This window comes from Exophiala bonariae (assembly GCF_035927105.1).
Source record: "Exophiala bonariae strain CCFEE 5792 chromosome Unknown scaffold_8, whole genome shotgun sequence".
Lineage (NCBI taxonomy): Eukaryota > Fungi > Ascomycota > Eurotiomycetes > Chaetothyriales > Herpotrichiellaceae > Exophiala > Exophiala bonariae.
This window is the reverse complement of record NW_027042483.1, coordinates 801618-820314: the sequence shown is the minus strand read 5'-3', so window position 1 is coordinate 820314 and position 18697 is coordinate 801618. Positions and strand designations below refer to the sequence as shown.

At 49.3% G+C, this 18697-nt stretch overlaps 8 protein-coding genes across 8 annotated transcripts; 2 read left to right on the top strand and 6 right to left on the bottom strand.

Moving 5' to 3' along the window:
- Window positions 1-711: 711 nt before the first annotated feature.
- On the bottom strand, window positions 712-1117 carry LTR84_012722 (uncharacterized protein; the record flags this gene model as incomplete). The annotated part of the gene is made up of 2 exons (XM_064856239.1): window positions 712-916; window positions 966-1117. 2 exons carry the CDS (start codon window positions 1115-1117, stop codon window positions 712-714), a joined length of 357 nt encoding a protein of 118 aa, XP_064708139.1.
- A 2608-nt stretch (window positions 1118-3725) lies between these two features.
- Window positions 3726-4262, top strand: LTR84_012721 (uncharacterized protein; the record flags this gene model as incomplete). Its single annotated transcript, XM_064856238.1, has 2 exons — window positions 3726-3731; window positions 3813-4262. The coding sequence occupies 2 exons, from the start codon at window positions 3726-3728 to the stop codon at window positions 4260-4262; spliced, it is 456 nt and encodes a 151-aa protein (XP_064708138.1).
- Window positions 4263-4556: 294 nt separating this feature from the next.
- Window positions 4557-6364, bottom strand: LTR84_012720 (uncharacterized protein; the record flags this gene model as incomplete). Its single annotated transcript, XM_064856237.1, has 2 exons — window positions 4557-5623; window positions 5713-6364. 2 exons carry the CDS (start codon window positions 6362-6364, stop codon window positions 4557-4559), a joined length of 1719 nt encoding a protein of 572 aa, XP_064708137.1.
- A 795-nt stretch (window positions 6365-7159) lies between these two features.
- Window positions 7160-8092, bottom strand: LTR84_012719 (uncharacterized protein; the record flags this gene model as incomplete). Its single annotated transcript, XM_064856236.1, has 1 exon — window positions 7160-8092. One exon carries the CDS (start codon window positions 8090-8092, stop codon window positions 7160-7162), a length of 933 nt encoding a protein of 310 aa, XP_064708136.1.
- A 611-nt stretch (window positions 8093-8703) lies between these two features.
- On the bottom strand, window positions 8704-9963 carry LTR84_012718 (uncharacterized protein; the record flags this gene model as incomplete). Its single annotated transcript, XM_064856235.1, has 1 exon — window positions 8704-9963. The coding sequence occupies one exon, from the start codon at window positions 9961-9963 to the stop codon at window positions 8704-8706; it is 1260 nt and encodes a 419-aa protein (XP_064708135.1).
- A 2114-nt stretch (window positions 9964-12077) lies between these two features.
- LTR84_012717 (uncharacterized protein) lies at window positions 12078-13349 on the bottom strand (the record flags this gene model as incomplete). Its single annotated transcript, XM_064856234.1, has 1 exon — window positions 12078-13349. The coding sequence occupies one exon, from the start codon at window positions 13347-13349 to the stop codon at window positions 12078-12080; it is 1272 nt and encodes a 423-aa protein (XP_064708134.1).
- A 1067-nt stretch (window positions 13350-14416) lies between these two features.
- On the top strand, window positions 14417-15586 carry LTR84_012716 (uncharacterized protein; the record flags this gene model as incomplete). The annotated part of the gene is made up of 3 exons (XM_064856233.1): window positions 14417-14536; window positions 14755-15014; window positions 15106-15586. 3 exons carry the CDS (start codon window positions 14417-14419, stop codon window positions 15584-15586), a joined length of 861 nt encoding a protein of 286 aa, XP_064708133.1.
- A 386-nt stretch (window positions 15587-15972) lies between these two features.
- Window positions 15973-18496, bottom strand: LTR84_012715 (uncharacterized protein; the record flags this gene model as incomplete). Its single annotated transcript, XM_064856232.1, has 3 exons — window positions 15973-16065; window positions 16179-17735; window positions 17792-18496. The coding sequence occupies 3 exons, from the start codon at window positions 18494-18496 to the stop codon at window positions 15973-15975; spliced, it is 2355 nt and encodes a 784-aa protein (XP_064708132.1).
- Window positions 18497-18697: the final 201 nt, after the last annotated feature.

The window sequence follows — 18697 nt, the reverse complement described above, 5'->3', positions numbered from 1 at the left end:
AATTGACCCACCTCACCAGGTGTTATGTGTCTCAGGCAGGGTCGGCACTCTTCAAGGTAAGTTTTGCGGAGATATTTTCTTGATATTACGCTCCAGTGGTGCACAAATCATCCAGTAACAACGACGTTAGCTATGAAACCATTGCATATGTGCGATCTCATCGTCTGTGCCTGACCCAGCATGAATTCGGCACAGGTGCGGTGGAAAGGGGCCAATAGTTTTTGACTCAAAACCGATTTGTGACGCACAAATGACTGCTGTTGATTGTAGAGAGGAAGAAAACCTTGCATATTGGTTTCGAGTCGTCTTGACGGATTGATTACGGAGGAGTTGCCGTAGGCTGTATGCACAAAGTAACTCACAACCTGACAAAAGAAAATCATCTCACAGTGAGATGAAAACGGATCATCGTTCTTTCAAGGCGAATAATCAACTTAGAAAGGATAGTTATTCGCATTATCGTGGGTTTTGATAAGGACCACAGTCCAGAAGTTCCCCTTCATTGAGCATGCTATCTGGGCGCCCTTTCCCATCGCCGGATCAAAGTAGTCTACGGAATCCTGGTGTCCAAGAGTTTGCTTGAGAATACTGTTTTGGCTGATCGAGAGTACAATAAAGAATCAACTTCCGAGCTCCATCTTCATTCCCGAACCTCGATACTCGCTAGCCGCCACCGCGTTCTCCAAGCACCCATGTTTGTCCACGACGAGTTCATTTGTAAACTTGTGGCCATTGGATCTTCTTCATCTTGTGCTCATTGGGCCAGGGTGTGGTTGTCACATTCTCAAGTGGTTCTTCTTCCTCGTCGTAATAAACATGCATAGTTTGACATACTTTCCGGGCCGCTTGAGCTTTTGTTGCCATGCGCACCGTGGCGTGCAGTTGATTGTCGGAATCACTATTGTGAAGACCGCAGCTATATTCGAGTGTGAGCAACACATAGTATTATTGCGAGTGTGACGTACATTATGGAGACATAAGCAAAGTGTTTGAACTCGGTTTTCTTGAACAGGTCTTCTGTGACTTTGTAGAGTTTCTCGAGGAGATCTGGGTCAATGTCACCGTCCTTGATCACGATTCGTATATCCGGACCGTCGGACTTTGCAGCGTCTGTCATTGCAGCGAAGACTATCCTTTCTTGTTTCGAGGACTATCTGTGAACTTCGAAGACGGACGATTTCCTGTTGACTTTGGAGTCGAGTAGTTCTGATGACTGGAACATATGCTTGCGACAAGATAGCCCACGCCATAGTAGAGTTCATTTGTAGTTAAAATTATATAGCTCTTTGGATCTTAGTGTGAAGGACACACTGGTGACGATATTCATGGTGATGGACCCTGATGACAGTATCCATGGTGAAGGTAGCCCTTGCGTTGGTAGCCTTCGTGCATATAGCTGAAGTGAAGATATCCATTTTGAACGCAGGTGTCGAGAAGGTGACAGATATCTTTGCAAGGATAGTCACCGTGAAGGAAGCAATCGTGAAGGCTTTGAGAACCCTTGTGAAGCATCAAGCAAAACCCGATATCAAGTTCGGCTATTGTATGAACCAGTAGCCGGCCCGTGCGTTACCTACCAAATGCTAGAAGTTACCGAAGTTCATGCTCAGCAGTCTACATGATGCATCCATTATCCCTATTACGAACACCGGCATCAATACCTAGCCTCCTATTGCGGCGGAGTACATAGCAGATAAGTGTAATCGGCAATACCAGAACTCCCCGAGCGGCTCAAATGCCGAAACCCCAGAGCACAAGAGACCTTCCATCACTTCCAAGGTTGACCGCACAAACATCTCTTTTCCTTTTCAAGTTGAAGTTACAACGAAAGTCCCCACTCCCTGATGGATACACCTATTTCTAGCTCCGAGCGACAAAGGCTGATCAACAAAGCATGCATGCCCTGTCGTACACGTAAGGTCAAATGCAATGCCGCTGTGGTTGGCCTTCCCTGTAGCAGCTGCATCAGCAGGCAGTGTGCTGAGGAATGTGTCTTGCGAGTCCGGAAAAACAGGACCAGGTTAGTCGGTTGCCGAAAAAGGTTATCTATGACTGTTCTTCCGATTGATATGTAACGACGCTTCCTGTGCTCATAGGAAAGGGGCACATATTTTGCCGAATCCCAGCAATGTATGTTTATCGCATTGACCCCCGCTATATAAGCAACATTGGTAGATCCTCAGTTCCGACTAATTCTTGACAGACTACAGACATACCAAACACCTGCGACAGCACGCTCACTGCTGAATCCCTAGAACGCCAAAGTAATCGAACCGAGGGAGACCTGCTATACCTGAACATCCTGAACGAGGCTGTCACAGAAACCACAGAAGTCAGTCCACGGCATGCTGCTAACAATACGGCCTGCGGTATAAGAGAGGGAGACACTCTAACTCCTTTAAATCCTCCATGGAGTAGTCTACCCCTCTTAGACGATATTGACAATGATTACCTTGTCAGGAAGGGTGTGTTCGATTTGCCTCCTCCACAGCACTTGTAAGAAACTTGAAATCTTCGATTTTCCACTATTTTCGCGTCTGCTGTTCTACTCTGCTGACTGTTGAATAAAACAGAGATGCGCTGGTTAAGACGTATTTTGATCAAGTTTACCCCTTTGCTCCTGTGGTTGATAGGGTTGGATTTGTTCGCGGATATCAGTCTGGCAACTGCTCTCTGTTCTTGCTTCACACTATACTGGCATCAGCCACTGTCCATGCACCAACAGATTTACTATCCGCGTGTGGGTTTTCCAGCCATTCCGCTGCGCAAGATTCATTCTTTCTCAAAGCCAAACTTATCCACGACTTTTCTGGCGAAGATGACCTACTGTTGATGCTGCAAGGATCTATAATCTTGTCTATGGTGATTCTCGACCACCCAACGGATCGAGATTTCGACTACTGGTTCCACAATGCGATTCGAATTGCAGCCAAACTTGGCGTACACGACAAGTTCGTTTCTCCGGCCTCAGATGGGCACTTGTGACGGGCACTGAGAGCTGAAGCTGACATGGCTCCTTCACAGATGTGTCAATGAAGACAAGCCCCCGAAAATGTTGAAGATGTACAGACGTATGTGGTGGTCTCTCTATGTACGTCCATGTTCTTGTCTCCGTGTCATAATCTCCCTGATTTGTGGTCATTGACCCCATGTAGTCTTTAGATATCTTCCATGTATTTGCCAATACCAGAAGCCCGCGCTTGGTCGAGACTACCAGCACCATCAAGCCTAGGACCGAACATGACTGGGAAACGGAAGATGGATTTGGGACTTTATCTGGGTTCTTGTCTGCGCTTACGCCTCAACAAAGAGCCTTGCCGGTTGTTCACTGCGAGCTGTCCCGAATCTGTATGTGATACCTATCATCGCTTCTTAACCCCTTTTCTTCTTTTTCGTCTTCGGTTTTCTCGGTAGACCAGAAGCATGACTGATGTCCTTCAGTTGGTCAAGGTTTGTCCGCAGTGATGGACAAGCCATCACATGATCCTCGTCAGATAGTGCGTCCAATCGATACATGGCGCAGAGCCCTCGCTGCCACGATGCATGTAGAGGACACTGGCACCGATGTATATTACCTGAATATCAAAGCCATCAGCTATAGGTATGAGTGTGTCTTGTGTCGTCTGATAGGACGCTCGTTGCGGCAGTCCCAATATCATGGAAACTGGAGCGAATGGGTGAAGAAGCGAGCTAGGTCTGCGATTTTGGAGTTAGACATGATCGCCATGAGGGTATTGGCGAGTGGGAACTTCCATAAATTCCCCATTTCTTTGTAGGTCCCATTTATTCCTTGTCCTTTCATTTTCAGCCAGAAGTGCTTTGTCACTGGCACTAACAATGGTCTGGACAGTGTGACTACAATGACTGCGCTGCTGGCTTTACACATCGAGTCAGCTATTAACATGGCCGAGACAGACCTCGTCCGCTCCATGGCTCGGATATCTATCAGTCATGTAATGCTTCTGCTCACACAACGAAAAGACCTCCCTGTCTTGAAAAGAGCACTGCCAATATTTGACAAGATATTGACCGAGAAAAACTTGTACTTGATTCCGCCAAATAACAGCATTCAAGGACCAACTCAACCGCGGTCCCAGGAGAATAATATGGCAGAGACGTATGCCTCGCCGACTGCGCAATTCAGCGCGTTTCCATCTCTAATGGAACCTGGTTCGCATCATCAGTCGTTCGATGGGGACTTTTTAGGATTCGACTTCTTGGACGACTGGCAGATTGGGCAACTAGATTTTGCCGACCAATAGAGGTCGGTTCTGCTAAAATGGTAATATCAAAGCACAATCAGCACAATCAGCACAATCAGCACAATCACTACTATATTAACAGTGGCATCTATGACCGTGAGGCATTATGAATCGTCCTTCCAAGCTCTTGTCCAATATTAAGCGTTCTATCTGCGAAATGGGGTCGAGTGAAGAATCTCACAAAGTGAGACCATCTATGCTGCAGTGCTCAATAGTCTCTCAGTCCCATGAGCCATTCTTACAACCTCTATGCTGGTACCTTAAACTTAAGAATGAATTGGCGAGACATCCCAACTAATCAACCCTGTCATTTTTCCTCTCGAGCCCACCTGTCTCACCTCCGATAGCCACAACATGCTGACTGCGCATCATCGCTAGCACCTTTGCTGCTTCGGACGCATACTTGCATTTCGAGCGTATCTGCGGGCCATATTTGTGGAACAGAAAGGGGAAAGGCAGGCAACCAAGCACCAGAAAAGCAGGGATCGAGCTTGCCCATTGATTCCCAAGCTTTTCGTACATTTGAGTAGTGAAGAGTGGGAATGCTGTGCCGAACAAAGATCGAAGCACCGAGTTGGCTGCCAACACAGATGCCGCATACACAACATCTGTCCACAAGTGAGCACTTGGATTGCTGTTGTAGGACAACGAATCAGGGATCAAGAACATACAAGAGTCAATCAGATAGCTCATTAGCGAGATGAAGACCATAACAAGCCCACACGAGAAAACCATGGCGCCAATGATAGGAATGATCCAGTGCACCGAAGGATACGTGGTCCATGCAAACAGAAACAGGCCTATAGGAAGGATGATGGAGCCGACCATGGCTGTGCTGAGTCTGGCTTCTGGCTCGACGGCACGTCCCTCTGTGTCGGCCGCCAGGCACAAACGCACATAGCGCTTATTATCCACACCGGCCGCTAGGGTAGCAAGGCAAACGCCAATGGCGACACCGATGAATGGAAGAGTAGCGGTACCTTGACTCCAGCCTCGGGTTAGCTGGAAGACGATGGGAAACCCTGCAAAGAACATGTACAGTGTGCCGTAGACGATAGAAATGTACAAGGAAGTGAGCAAGACAATGGGTTCGCGGAACAGAAGGGCCCAGGGACGCGTGAAAGAGATTGACATTTCTTGAGCAACTGTCTTGGGCGGCTGTCCGACATCGATGCGGGACATGTATACTTTGCTTGTCCGCCGGCAGAGGGCTTTGGCTCGGCGTCGCAGTATGAATGGTGCGTATGTCTCGCGGATGACTAGTACTGTGGTAATGCACACCACACCCCCAAGTATGGCGATTAAACCGAGAATCCAGCGCCATCCTTGGGTTTCGCCAAGCAATCCACCAGCAATCGGGCCTGGATCCGAAAAGCAACGGAGTGTCAGCGAGGCTGCAAAAATAGAAACGGCAAAGAGCAGTCGGGAGTGAAATATGACCAGCACCTACCAAGTGCAGGCCCCAGAAACGGAGTCGTGACGAACAAACCCGTTGCCATACCACGCTCAGCTTTGCTGAACATGTCGGCAATGACTCCCCCAGTATTCGTCATCGACGACGATCCAAAAGCGCTCGCAAGAAAGCGAAGAATCAGTAGGGCAGTTATGTTGGGTGCACACGCTGCTGCCACGCTGAACGCTGTGTATGCCGTGTATGATATTATGTAGATTGACTTGCGTCCGTACACCTCTGACAAAGGTGCCCAGATCAGCGGTCCTAGCGCGAACCCCAATACGAAGAGCGACAAGCCTAGCGTAGCCACTTCTGTGGACACATCAAAACGCTGCATGACGCCTTTGATGCCGCTGACGTACACCGAGCTGGCAAAGGTTACGGCGAATGAGGACAGAGACTGGAGAATGGCAATGGCCCATTTTCGCCCCTTGCTGAAGTTCATGGCATCTTGCATGTCGTTGTGTAGGTAGTCAACGACATATGGATCTTCGTCTGTGCCTTGGCCAGTGTAGTTTTGATTGCAAACCTCGTTGGTGAGGCTCGGGTGAAAAAGGAGAGGTCGAACCCAAGACGTATGTGGGGCTGGATCAGTGACTTGCTGGTTGACTGAGTCATTGGACCCAGACGGCTTAAGACGGGTGGTCATGATGAAAATGATAGTAGTGACGAGAACGCCTGCGTCAAAATTTCCTTCATGTCACCTGCAACTATGAAGCCATTCTCTCGAATAAGTACTTAGTGCACCATCTTCAAAGCTCAGTTCGGAGTTTCAGCCTCGCGATATTTGCGAGGCTCATAATCCCGCGGCAATATCTAAAGTGGGGCTGTTCATGGAGAATAGGGTTTACAGGCAACTGAACATGAACTTAGAAAACAACAAGTTCGTCTAATTCTCTTCATTCTCCTACATCTATTCTAGTCTCCGAAGCCGGACCTGGCAAGAGATTTGATTTAGGACTTATCGCAATGCAGCTGCCTCCTTTAGGCACAGGATCAAGGTGCACCATCACTCTCACCAGAAGTGCATCATGCCATAAAGTACGAGCTATGGGCGAAATATCATACATGTCACGCCTTACAGGTGGCGTGGTTGTTTTTCCATGCAAATAACGCACTCCTGGGGTCAAGGCGGGACTAGTGTCATTGGTTCGACCATGACTACTCGGTGTCCTGGCTACATACTTTACCTAGTGTTGACCTTCAGTAGGCCTCCACCTTCACGATCGAGTCATTGTCAATTTGGTGCGCCTAGGCTTTTACCAGAGCCCATCACAGATCGGGATTTGGGAAGCTCAGGCAAAAGTATTAAGTATATCATACACAAATACTCGCGAACAGTGTGACCTTGTCAATATTATAGGAAATAAGAACAAAAAACATCAAATGGGAATTTCAGAGATCCTCAGTATCCTCCTTTCTGAGCAACGCCAATTATTATAATTCAAAACCCATGCTCACGCAGCTCATTTTCGGTCCAATCCCATAATTCTTGGGCTTGCTTTTCATCTGTAGCGAGCCCCTGTCCCGTGTACTCTTTCCCAACCGGATAATAAAATGCACCACTCTTGACATTCTTCGCAGTGCTAGCCCAAAGCTGGGTCAAAGTGCCTGTGTGGACATCGACGCTGATAAATATATTCCCAAATGCAACGAATGCGCTCAACAGTCGATTGCCATACTCAGCGCCTTGCGTGATGTTTGTTTTAACAATGCCCGGGTGTAGAGTGACGGTTTTGATATTTGGGTATTTCTTGGCCAGCACTTGAGTGAAGTAGATATTGGCGAGTTTTGATTGAGCATAACGGGCAACGGCACTGAGGTTTGGAAGTGTAGTCTTGTTCTCTGACAGCAGCAGGCCGGGCTTGGGGGCCCATTTGTGTACCTCCGATGACACGGTAACCACACGCACATCACTTCCAGGTGCTGCGGCAGTCTTTTCGAGGACTGGTAAAAGAAGCTTGGTGAGTAGGGCGGTCCCCATATGGTTGGTACCAAACTGAATCTCATAGCCATCTTCTGTCAGCGATAGAGGTCTGCCCAGGACCCCGGCATTGTTCACAAGTATATCGAGGCGGTCGGTCTCAGCCTTGAATGTATCGGCTGCTTGTTTGATTGATGCGAAAGAGGCAAGATCAACTTTCAAGAACGCAATGTGCGCTCCGGGAACGGCCTTTTGAATTTCGGCAATGGCGGCGTGAGCTTTTGTTTCACTGCGCGACCCCATATAGATAGTCTTTGGGTTATGTTTGGCGAACTGTAGAATAGACTCCTTGCCTAAGCCAACGTTGCCTCCTGTCACGAGAATGACTTTGCCGGACAGGTCCGGGATGTCTCGATCAGCATTGAAAGCTGCTTTACTTCCAAACACCCCCATTTTGTGACTGAATTGTAGCTTGGGTCTCGTGCTGAAGAATAGATTACAGAATTACTCGACCGTAACTTGAATTGTGGGGCCAACGCTTCGATGTGTGGACCATTTGAGGTATCAATACAGAATCGAAGGGCTACCTGACATTTATATGTACATGTTCGAATTCTCACTGAGAATTTCTCAGCCGTTGACTTCAAATGTTTCACGGCCATGAAGTCTACACAAAGCAGGGACAAAGGTTCAGTAATCAGTCCGAGTTGATCGGTCTTTGGCTCCAGGTTAGTGATCCACTTCCACCTTCTCTGAAATGGCTGCTTGGCTGGTGAGCGACCGATCAGAACCCTTTCATTTAGTGTTTCGGGCGCTTGGTCCGTGAGCAACTCAAGGCAGTAAACTACATAGATTTTCCTGTGCTTAAGGAAGGCAAGCTGGCTAGATTTTTCAGTTTCTAGACTTTACGCAGAGAATCAACAATCCGTTCTGCGAGCTATCAAGATGTCGACATCATTAGAGGGAGAAAACAGTGTGAGAAAGAAGTTTTTGCCTTTACCGGATTACTCTCTTCGCCGTATCTTGATTGTCAATGCGGGGCTCTGATTCATCCGATGCCGAAATCAAAGTTCACCTCTTTCACCTGCAGCCATCCAGACTGGGTTCCAGGGATACACCTTCACATCCGTCCACGCATCTTTCACCGCTTGAACGGCATCAGGTCCAAATTCCTCTGCGTATTTGACAGTCAAATCTGCGAACGTCTTGAATGCAGTCCTAGGATTCACACCGCGAATCTTGGGGTCGAGCATGGTATTATACCAGATCTTGCCTGCTTTCTCCCAGGCAAAGCCGCCAAGGGTAGTAGCGACAAGGAAGAAGGCCCGGTTGGGGATACCAGAGTACAAGTGCACACCGCCGCTGTCATTTCCGGTTACTGGATCACTGTTCGGAGGAAACAACTCCCTGTATCCATCCATGTCTCGCGGCTGTCTATCCCGACCGGTTATTCCCGTGTTACCATGGGCCGTTCCGGGGTTGGCCATATCACGGAGTGCACGCGCATCAGGAACCAAGAAGAGACCCCGACCGATCAACCAGTCTGCACTGCGTGCATCTTGCTTCGGAACCTTCGAATACTGTTTGACCAGTGAACCAAAGACGTCCGACATGGATTCGTTTAATGCGCCAGATTGGTTCTCATACACGAGCTGTGCGGTCGCCTCAGTGACGCCATGGGTGAGCTCGTGTGCCGTGATATCGATGATATCCGTGAAGCTACGAAAGATTTCTCCATCACCGTCACCGTAAGCCATCACTTCATTGAAGAAGAAAGCGTTGAAGAACCCCGGCTGTCGGTCCTCGTCATAATGCACAGCGCCAATGAGCTTCTGGCCGTGATTGTCGATGGAGTCCCGACCCAAGACCTCAAAGAAGAAATCATAGGTTTGCTTGAACTGTTCGTACACGTTCTTTGCGCTCTGGTCGTCTGTGTCCTTCCAGACATGCCCCTCTGCAGCCAGCTTGGGTCCTCTGAAGCGGGGAAGTCCTTGGATATTGGTGTCTGGAATACCATCGTGGTTGAGATCGATTGGCAAACCGGCGCGGTGCTGGCAATCCCAGATTGTGCGGCTCAAATGGCTGACCCCAGCAGCAGCTTTTGGAGCAGCTTTGAGATCAAAAGGACCCGCAGCCTTCGAAGCTGCGGAGAGGCGAGAGTGCAATGCGGCATGACGGATCTTGTTTACATCATCACAGCGCTTGAGTGTACTATTTGCACCATCTCGTGCCTTTTGGGAGACTTTGTCCGATTTGGAGATGTGGATGAGAAGGTCCGGAGGGATAATGGTGCACATGGGAGATGTCTTGCTTGGTTGAGCCATTTTGGGATATGCTGTCGAATGAAGCTTGTTTGACAAAGAACGCAGATAATTCCTAGAACCTCTTTGCAAGATTGACTTGTAGTTAGAAAGACTGGCTTTGTGGATCAACATACCTAGATATATAAGTTTCAGGACAGTGTGTGCGGTGAGATCAACCCAGTACTTCTGTGCCACGAAATGATCTTGTCTTACATAAGAGGCACCAAGCTTGATCTCAAGCTTCAGCTGAGCCCTTGATTCTTCACACCATCACGAAGATTGACCCCTCCTCGATAGTCAATTCTTTGTGGTGTTGCACAAGAGGGGTCGAAAATAAGGATTCCATCCAGTAAGAATGCACATCATCAGTCTAGGCTTTGTTGTTGGCTTTTGACAAATAGCTCAGCCTCTACATTTTCGTATCGGGATGCACTTGGCATCGTGTCAGTATCACCTGCTCGTATCGCCAGCCTCTGCTGGACACAAAAGCACATGTTGAGAAGGTTGATGTTGTGGACGCCTTTTTCATGCCCGCTGAATTCGCTTCCGAATGAACTGTGGAATACGAAAAGCCGTCACCAAATGATAGGTTGCACGTCCACTGCGGCAAGGGGCATAAGCATAGCTCTGAGACCTTTTGACGGGTGGGTACGCTAGCCACAGAGCATTTCAGCCTTATGAGACCACTTCAGGAGGGCTCGATAACATACCTCCTCGTACAGAGCCTTGACCTAGTCATTGTCTAGGCCTATAGTTGAAAGAGTAATCTTCCGCAGTCACCATTTGCTCCCGCAGATCTGAATAGTGCTAGACCCGGCTGCAAGTCACTAGACCAAAGTCACAGGAATTCCACTAGCAATGCGTGAGATCCGTCTAGAGTCAAGATGAAAATCCCGTGCACAGTCTTCGTGTAACTTTTGTACTTACGAATAGCGACGCCTGAGACTCGGACAGCCACCAGCTGGACCTGTCAACAGATCAAATACACTCGCAAGTACGCCTCGTGAAGTAGTTGTTGTAAGTAAGTCGGACAGGGGAGAGCGCAGGACATCCCCAACTTCATGCGGTTCGTATTTGAGAGTCCAGCTGAGCCACCAGCAGTTGACATTGAACCAAGATGCAGGGGGCTAAAGTTATTGACGGATCCGTAAAGACGAAAGTCCCGAGATGTAAATGAGGAAAATATCAATTTAAAGAAAGATTCGGTGTATGCTCTGAACTTGGTGGGTTCATCAGGAAGCTTTGTACGGACTGGGCTAAAAATCTATTGCCGCTACTTGAATACCATGCCCCTATCGGTAGTCCTGAATCTTTACAACAGTGACTAAAATTGCCAAAGCCCATGCCTAGAAAACACCACTTCGGCAGCCTAACCTGGCTACTAATTAGTTAGGGTCTCGACGAACAGGGATGTCCACTGCGCGAGAGAGGAATGTTCTAGGGCGGATTTCACTGAAGCCGGCGTCTAAGATGTGCCCAGCGGGTCGCCGAGAACCACCTGATTAACTAGTTAGGCATCCGAGCCAACCCCAGATTTCAGAGCCTTTTCAATTAACCACCTTACAAGAAAATCGTAATTGGCGTACCTCTTCAATCAACGAGTGAAATGAGCTGACAACTCTGATCAAAGTAAAGCCTCCCCCAGCTTGAGAGATATTCTTTCTCTTATGGTTTTCAGGTACCCAATACCCACACTAGTAACTTCTGATCTCCCTACGAGGCTGAACCCCCTGATTTTCACTCCTCAACTCTTCGTGGACACCTAACTAGCAATAGCACAAAGTTGCACGCGGTCCATATCCCTAGTGGTGAAGTAAAACGTGCAGCAGCACCTGGACACCTACTCACAGAATTGCAAGTACCATTTACTAGGGACTCATTTCCTTGGAGCAAGCTCATTGCTGTCAGTGGTGAGATCCTGCGATCCACTAGGTTGTAGAATACCCAAAAAGACGAAGAATCTCGAGCGATTATAGCTCGATTTCCAGGAGCTCAAGTAGTTAGATTGACACAAAGTCCTCCCGGATGACATCGCGGGCTGCGGTGACGGTTGTACGGAGCTCAGAAAAAAGCCGCGTCGCTTGATCTGCACAGTGCTCTGATAAAGGCTGAACGATGGCAAAATTCAAAAGGAGTCAGTCTTTCTCAGCTTCGCATGCTGTTAAATAGACATACTTGTGACCCTTGAGCTCTGGAAATGCAGGGAGACTCCACACATTCAGCGTTTGTTTGTGACTGAAGTGGTTTCCGTATGTCATGACATTTATTAGGCCCACGAAAGCAGCCTGAAGAATTGGTTTCATGAATTCGCGAATGAGACTTTGTTCTTCCTGGCTGAGAGGCTTGTAGTGATTGAAAGCTTTCATAGCGATCTGCCACTGTTTTGAGGATAGTGATTTGATGTAACGCCTGTCTATCCAGAATGGTATGCTCGTGTAGCATGTTTCGTCGCAAAGTTTTGGACAGTTATAAATGATTCCCATGGGCGACGTGCGGTCTAGGTCATACCGTTCGGTTATTAGTGCGGTGTAGAAAGACTTGGCAAAACTGCTGTCAGGAAATGCTCGTTCTATGTTGTCCAAAGCGTGACCAAAACGCTTGACTGCGGAAGCCATGACTGTGGCCCTCCAGGGCGCCGTTGTCTGGAATTGCTTCTCCACCTGTGAGAAATGCTTGTCGTTTATCTTCGACGGTGCCATGTTATGTGTCCAGAGAGGAGCAGACTTGTAGTAGTCAATGCCAACAGCAACAATCCATCCACCTCGTGTTATGTCATCTGAGCTCAAAATTGGGGTACTGACATGATCAGTTCCTGAAGTAGGGATTTTTTCAAGATAGAAAGGAGGATATCCATCCAGAATTGCTTCAACTTCTTCCTTGGTCACTTCTGGTAGCTTTGTCATCGATGCGCTTAAGTGTGCGACAAGGACCTCATCTACCTCGTGAAAGTTTATGACAGGATTCTGTTCATAATTTTCAGATCTGGCTTCGTGAGATATAAGGGCATATACCCTGAGTGTTGTCGGATCGGTTCGAATATATGCCTTTTTGGGATCGAGCTGGTAAGGTTTTGAGACCCTTATATCACGCCGCTGAGATGAGATCCAAGCATTTTTGAACACTCTGCCAACTGTCGACGCAAAGCAATTCTCCTCGTCATGTGCAAACGTTTCTCGTTTGGCCCCTGAGTAATTGCCTCGGCTGGGCAACGCCGTCTTGTTGCGAGGGGCACCGAGCGGCCCACTCGGAATATCTCCCCATTGTAATCGCTCACAGGTCGACCCATGAGAGAATATGATGCGCATGAGTCGTTGTAAAATAAGTTTCAGAAGCCATGTTGTCGCGGAGGATAGCATGAGTGGGACACCTGCAAGGGCGACAACTGCAGCAAAGATGTCCCAGCGCATATTGAATCTTGAACTATGGGCTTACCACAGACCTGCCCAATCTTTCAGAACGTTATGTCCGCGTCTGAATGATTTACCAATAGATATTAGAGTATGTCGTAGACCTGGCCAGCACTGGCATCGCTGGGCCAGATTGACGCCGTGGTGAGATATGAGACAGCGAAATACTTAGCTGAACGGAAGAAGAAGAGATCCATTAGGATGAGCAGGCAGGTTACTTGGCATGAGTGAGGCTGTACTTGAATAATTATCGTTAGTGGCGCCTGATTGAGGCTCAGCCGAATTCTGCGGATTGATAGAAGTCATTGCCTGTCTAGGTCTAGACATTGAGGGCATCGGCGGGGACACCAACGAGGCCTCTAGAAAGGTGATCGCCTGGCAAAATGTGTTTCTCATAAACTTTTCTTATTTGCGCTATCATGATGTGGCTTGAAATTCCATTCCATAATTTCGCTCGATGCCCTTGTGAAAAGAAATATGGGGAGCGCTATGGATATGAAGGGGATGTTAATATCGGAGAAGATGACGCGGATGGTTTATATCCCGCTTATTTTCTACCCCGTCCGCCGAAGAAGACCTTTTCTGGTCTGAGCAAGAAAATACAGTATCAGCAAATGGCGTGGTAATTTTGTTTAGTTTATTAGCTAGCTTCTACAGGCCGTTTGACTTAGGTCTTTCGTGAATGGGTGGCCGCCATTTACATCTGGCGTTATTCGTGCTTCGGCCCTAACAGGCCACTCTCTTTGAGGAGTGAGCCCGGAGTCTACAATGTCGCGTATGTGGAGGAGGTGTCTTAGAGAGCAAGAGTGTCTGACCCGGTAGATGATTGTACCCTCATGGAATATCCACCGCGAAGGAGTCTGAACGAATGGTTACGTCTTAGACAAAGCAGAGGTGAGATTCGACGACTTGAATGGAGACTGTAATCTGTAATCGCCAAGGCCAAAGTAACACTAAATATCTGTTCATCAACCGCCAGAATCCCCTCTTCAACGACCTTAAGTGTAAAGAAAGACATTTGATTTTTGTAACGTATTCTGTGTGCGGAAAAACCAACTCCAAGCACCATGGCATCTAGCACGCAAAGTCCAGAAGGCGCAACAAAGGAACAGTGGGCCGAGTTATGCCAGTCAGTCAAGGGCGCGTTGCTAGAAGAGCTGGGCCCTGAGAGCTGGTATCTCGTCATAGTAAGTGGGAACCCTTTTCTCATGCGATCGATCTCCATATCACGATTTTCCTTGCAATGTGAGGGAAGGTAGCAAAAATCAACCAAGACCTTGGTTATGAAGGTCCGTTGTCTGCCCCGTCGGGGAAACGATAAATCTTTCTCGGACGGGGACCAGTGTTTTTACTTCCTGAGAAACTGATACTCGGCTTCTGACACCGCACTGCGGAATCTCTCCAGGCGACCGTTTTGACAGTCTCACCAAATCCACAAACAGTGGCAGACTTCTGGACATACTTGACGACATCGGAGCAAGAGTTCTCGACCCTAGAGGCACAGACCCGTCTTTCGGAACGTCTACGAGATCTACTGATCAAGCAGCTGACGCTGATCGGCGCGCCTCAAGTGCTTGGTGCTTTAATCCCACTCGCGAAGAAACAGCTCACGGAGCAGGGCAAGACCGGTGAGGAGGAGCGAGGTGAATTGGATCTTGAGCAGTGGTGAGTCTTCGGCCTTTCATATGATCACTGACTCGGCATTATGACATTTCTGCGTAATATGTCAATCAGTTGACTTTCTGACCCGTACAAGGTCCAAGACCGACTTCACACACCTCCACGCCCGGGGCATTGAAGGCATTACATCAATCTACGGAACACTATGGCCGAAGATCTTCAGCAGTTTCGGCCCCTACCGCCAGGAAATGGGCATTCATGAACTCTCCATCGTATACGGACTCTACCTGTCCGATTTCAGCATCTTATCCTCTCTGGAAACGGAAACCATAGTATACACCTCGATCCAATGCCAAGGTCACCGGGGCCCGAGTCTCTGGCACGTCCGGGGCATGGGCCGCGTTTTGGGCGCGCGTGGCTCGGACGACGAGAACGAGAAGATTCGGCGCATCAAGGATGTGCTTAGGGGTCTGAAGGTGGCGATCATGACCACGGTGGAGTTTTGCGGGCCGGAGATGGTCCAGAGGAGTCGCCTGGATGGTGGGTCGGATGGATTGCAGGGCTGGCCTAATGTGGGAGACGTCAAGCGGGAGTTGGGTGGTTGGGGCGACGATTGAAGGTTCATGTAAAATTCGAAGATCTTGAATCCTTGATCATTGAGATGGAGTTGCCATTCGACATCGGCATCGCAGAGTACACACGAGTTTCCTGGGCCAATATACTGCAGCTAGAGTTAGAGCAGAGCGAGGGAATCACCCAAAAAGTAAGAGAATTAGAAGACGCCGAAATAAGACACCTGGAACTTGACGTAATTTTTCAATCTTAACTATGGAGGGAGAGTTCTAGCTGGATCCAAGTCCCCTGCTTGGGTCGACCAGCTCTCTATCGTTCGTCGTAGTGTAGTAAATTGGTGATACATTACAGTACAATGCAGTGGCGATATGCTTTCATCTCTATGAAATAACGCAGGGCGACGGGTTGAGAAAGTCATCAGAATACAACACTAAGCAGAAAGCCCTCTCTTCTCGGATTCGGAGAAGAAGATGAGCATCCGCCATAGTTTGCGGACCAAGACTTCGGATTCTTCTTCGAGAGCCTGTGGAGTTCAGTCAGTATAAAAGACCATAGGCGCAGTAAAAGGAGAATCAGTGGAAAAGGAGTGGGAAGGAAGTGCCAACTTGACCACCAAAGACCAAGAAGAAAACTCACCCCTTCCAGTTCGCCGACCAGTTCGTCAGGTTTCCCGCGCCTCCTCAGAGCCGTCACCACGACATCAACCAGCATCTGCTCCTGTACGCCGAGGTACTCGACAATCTTTTTCTCGACGAAGGGCTTGAGGCGCTCGTCGATAACACTCTCATCCACAAAGTCCCACTTGACGTTCCAGTTCCATAAGCCATCCTTGTCGTTTGGAATGTCCGAGGCCAGTTGGCGCGCCGCTGCAGCTCGTTCTTCTTCCGACATGGCGAGGGTGTCGTTCTTGTCGAATTCGATAGGGATGAGGGTACGACGAGCACTGGAAGATGCGTCTTCTTCCTCGTCTTCCAGAAGGCCTTCGACATCCGCGACAACCGTGCGTTTTGATGCTTGCGATGCGCTCTGTGCTGCGACTCTTTGAGCAGCGGCGCCAAGTGAAAGCTTGAAGCGGGCAGGTTCTGGGCGCGAGAGCCCTCCTGCTTGCGATCTACTTTGCTCATCGTCTTGCCTGGACATTTCTTCTTCCTGTCGACTAAGGAAGTCGTCAGCCATAGCACCCGCTCGTTCTTGCTGTTGTGCATCTCGTGCTCGCTCTCGTTGTTCCGACGCTCGATCGGCATCATCATTCTGGATTTCTCGCTGCCGGAACGAGATTCGATTGCGTATCCAGACACTGCGATCACTGTAGTATTCCTCAACTTTGCGGTTTGCCTCGACATCATCATCCCATTCCCGAAGTCGTTTGGCCATGGCTTGTTTCTCATCTTCAAGCCGAGCCGCTTCGTCTTTGTCTCGAGTTTTCTCTCTTTCGACAGCGGCCGTCCGGGATCTTTCACGATTCAGCCATCTGCGTTCTTGATCGAGATAATGCTTTTCTTGCTCTGCATCTTTCTTCTCTTTACGCCTTCGCTCTAGCTCTTCATCACTTGCATCCGTATCTTCGTCTTCGAACGCTGACGCACCATTGATCGCTGTTCCATTGACAAACGTAACTCCTTTTTGGTAATCTCGAGGTATCTGCTGGCCAAAGCCTTTGGGACCAGCTGGAGCTCCACGAGGGCCAACTGGAATGCCATTAGCACCTCCTGCTGGGCCAGAAGGTGCAGTTGGGGGCGGTGAAGCGAGACGATTGAATCGTTCATTATTCATCCGATTCCGTTCCTGTAGTTCAATCTCCTCTTCTCGTCTGAGCCGCTCAATGTCCCGGCGATTACTCCGATCTCTAAACGCGGCGATTTCTTTAGCCACAGTCTCCCGCATCTCAGCAGGAATGTCGGACAATTCATCGTCGACATTGATGGGAATAGTGACAATATCCCCATTGGAACCATCGGCGTTAGGTCGATCTGCCATGCTGATGTCGCCTTCCTTGTCGATACTGGAAAGCTCGTCTTTGTGCGCTGGGACCGACGGGTTGGCGAGATCAGTAAGAACGGCTTGTAGCGCGGCTCTCGCATGGTCCAGTCGCATTTGAGCTGCGTCCGCGTCCTGACCATGAGTCTCCTCCCACTGTTCGATATAACTCAACGAATTGTCATCTGCGACGATCTGAGCAATAATGTCAGCTTTCTGAATGCAGTAGAGTAACGGCAAAACCACAGCAATAAGCAGAGGGGTATACATACGATCAATTTTGACATCTCCACCTCACTCTCCTCGTCTTGCTTCGCGTCCGCCGTGGGAGTCTGTCGCTTCACGGGCACCTCGACATCCCGCAGAACTTCGATAGCGGTGCTGAGACTCAAGGGGTCCTCATACTCTGCAAAGCCAAACTTGCAAGGCTTCTCGTCAGCGTCCGTGGCGCGGACCCATCTCCTCAAAGTGCCCACGGTACGCAGGATGCGTTCGATACCCTCATCCCCACCAGCACCCTCTGTAATCGCACCGACGAAAATAGTCTTGATGATCTCCTCCTTCGTCTGCGGCTGGACCTGTGTGATGCGCTCTCTTTCGCCAGCGCCTCCACGGTCACCGCGGAAGTCTGAGCCCATGCCCGCCCCAAGGCCCGGTCTGCGCCCGCCCCCGCCGCCGCCTCTCTCGCGTTCATCCCTCCCACCTGCATGATCGGGCTTCGCGGGGCCAGAGGTTCCGAGGCGGATGACGGGCGCCGAAAAATTGATGTTGGGCATGTTTGCCGGCGGTTGGAAGTTCGCTGGGAAGCCTCCAGGTCTGCCGGGTTGGTGAGCTTCTTGCTGCTGCATGCCTGGAGGGGCTCCCATGCCGGGAGGTGCCATACCAGGAGGAGGCGCCATGCCTGGCGGCGCGCCAGGGAAACTGCTGTAGTCTCCTGGTGGGCCATATTGTCCAGGTGCTTGGTAAGGATTGTACATGTTGGCTGCGACTGGGAATTAGGATCGGTCGAGGCGTGGGAAGAGGAGTGGGCGATTTTCGATGCACGTTGTTTATTGTAGCGACATCTGAGATTCACTTCGGAATCGAGCGCACGCGGAACAGGCACTTTCTGGACAAGGAAAGGTCGTCTTGTTATTAGAGGCTGAGTATTGGAATATTTCTCCAACGGCCAGAAATGA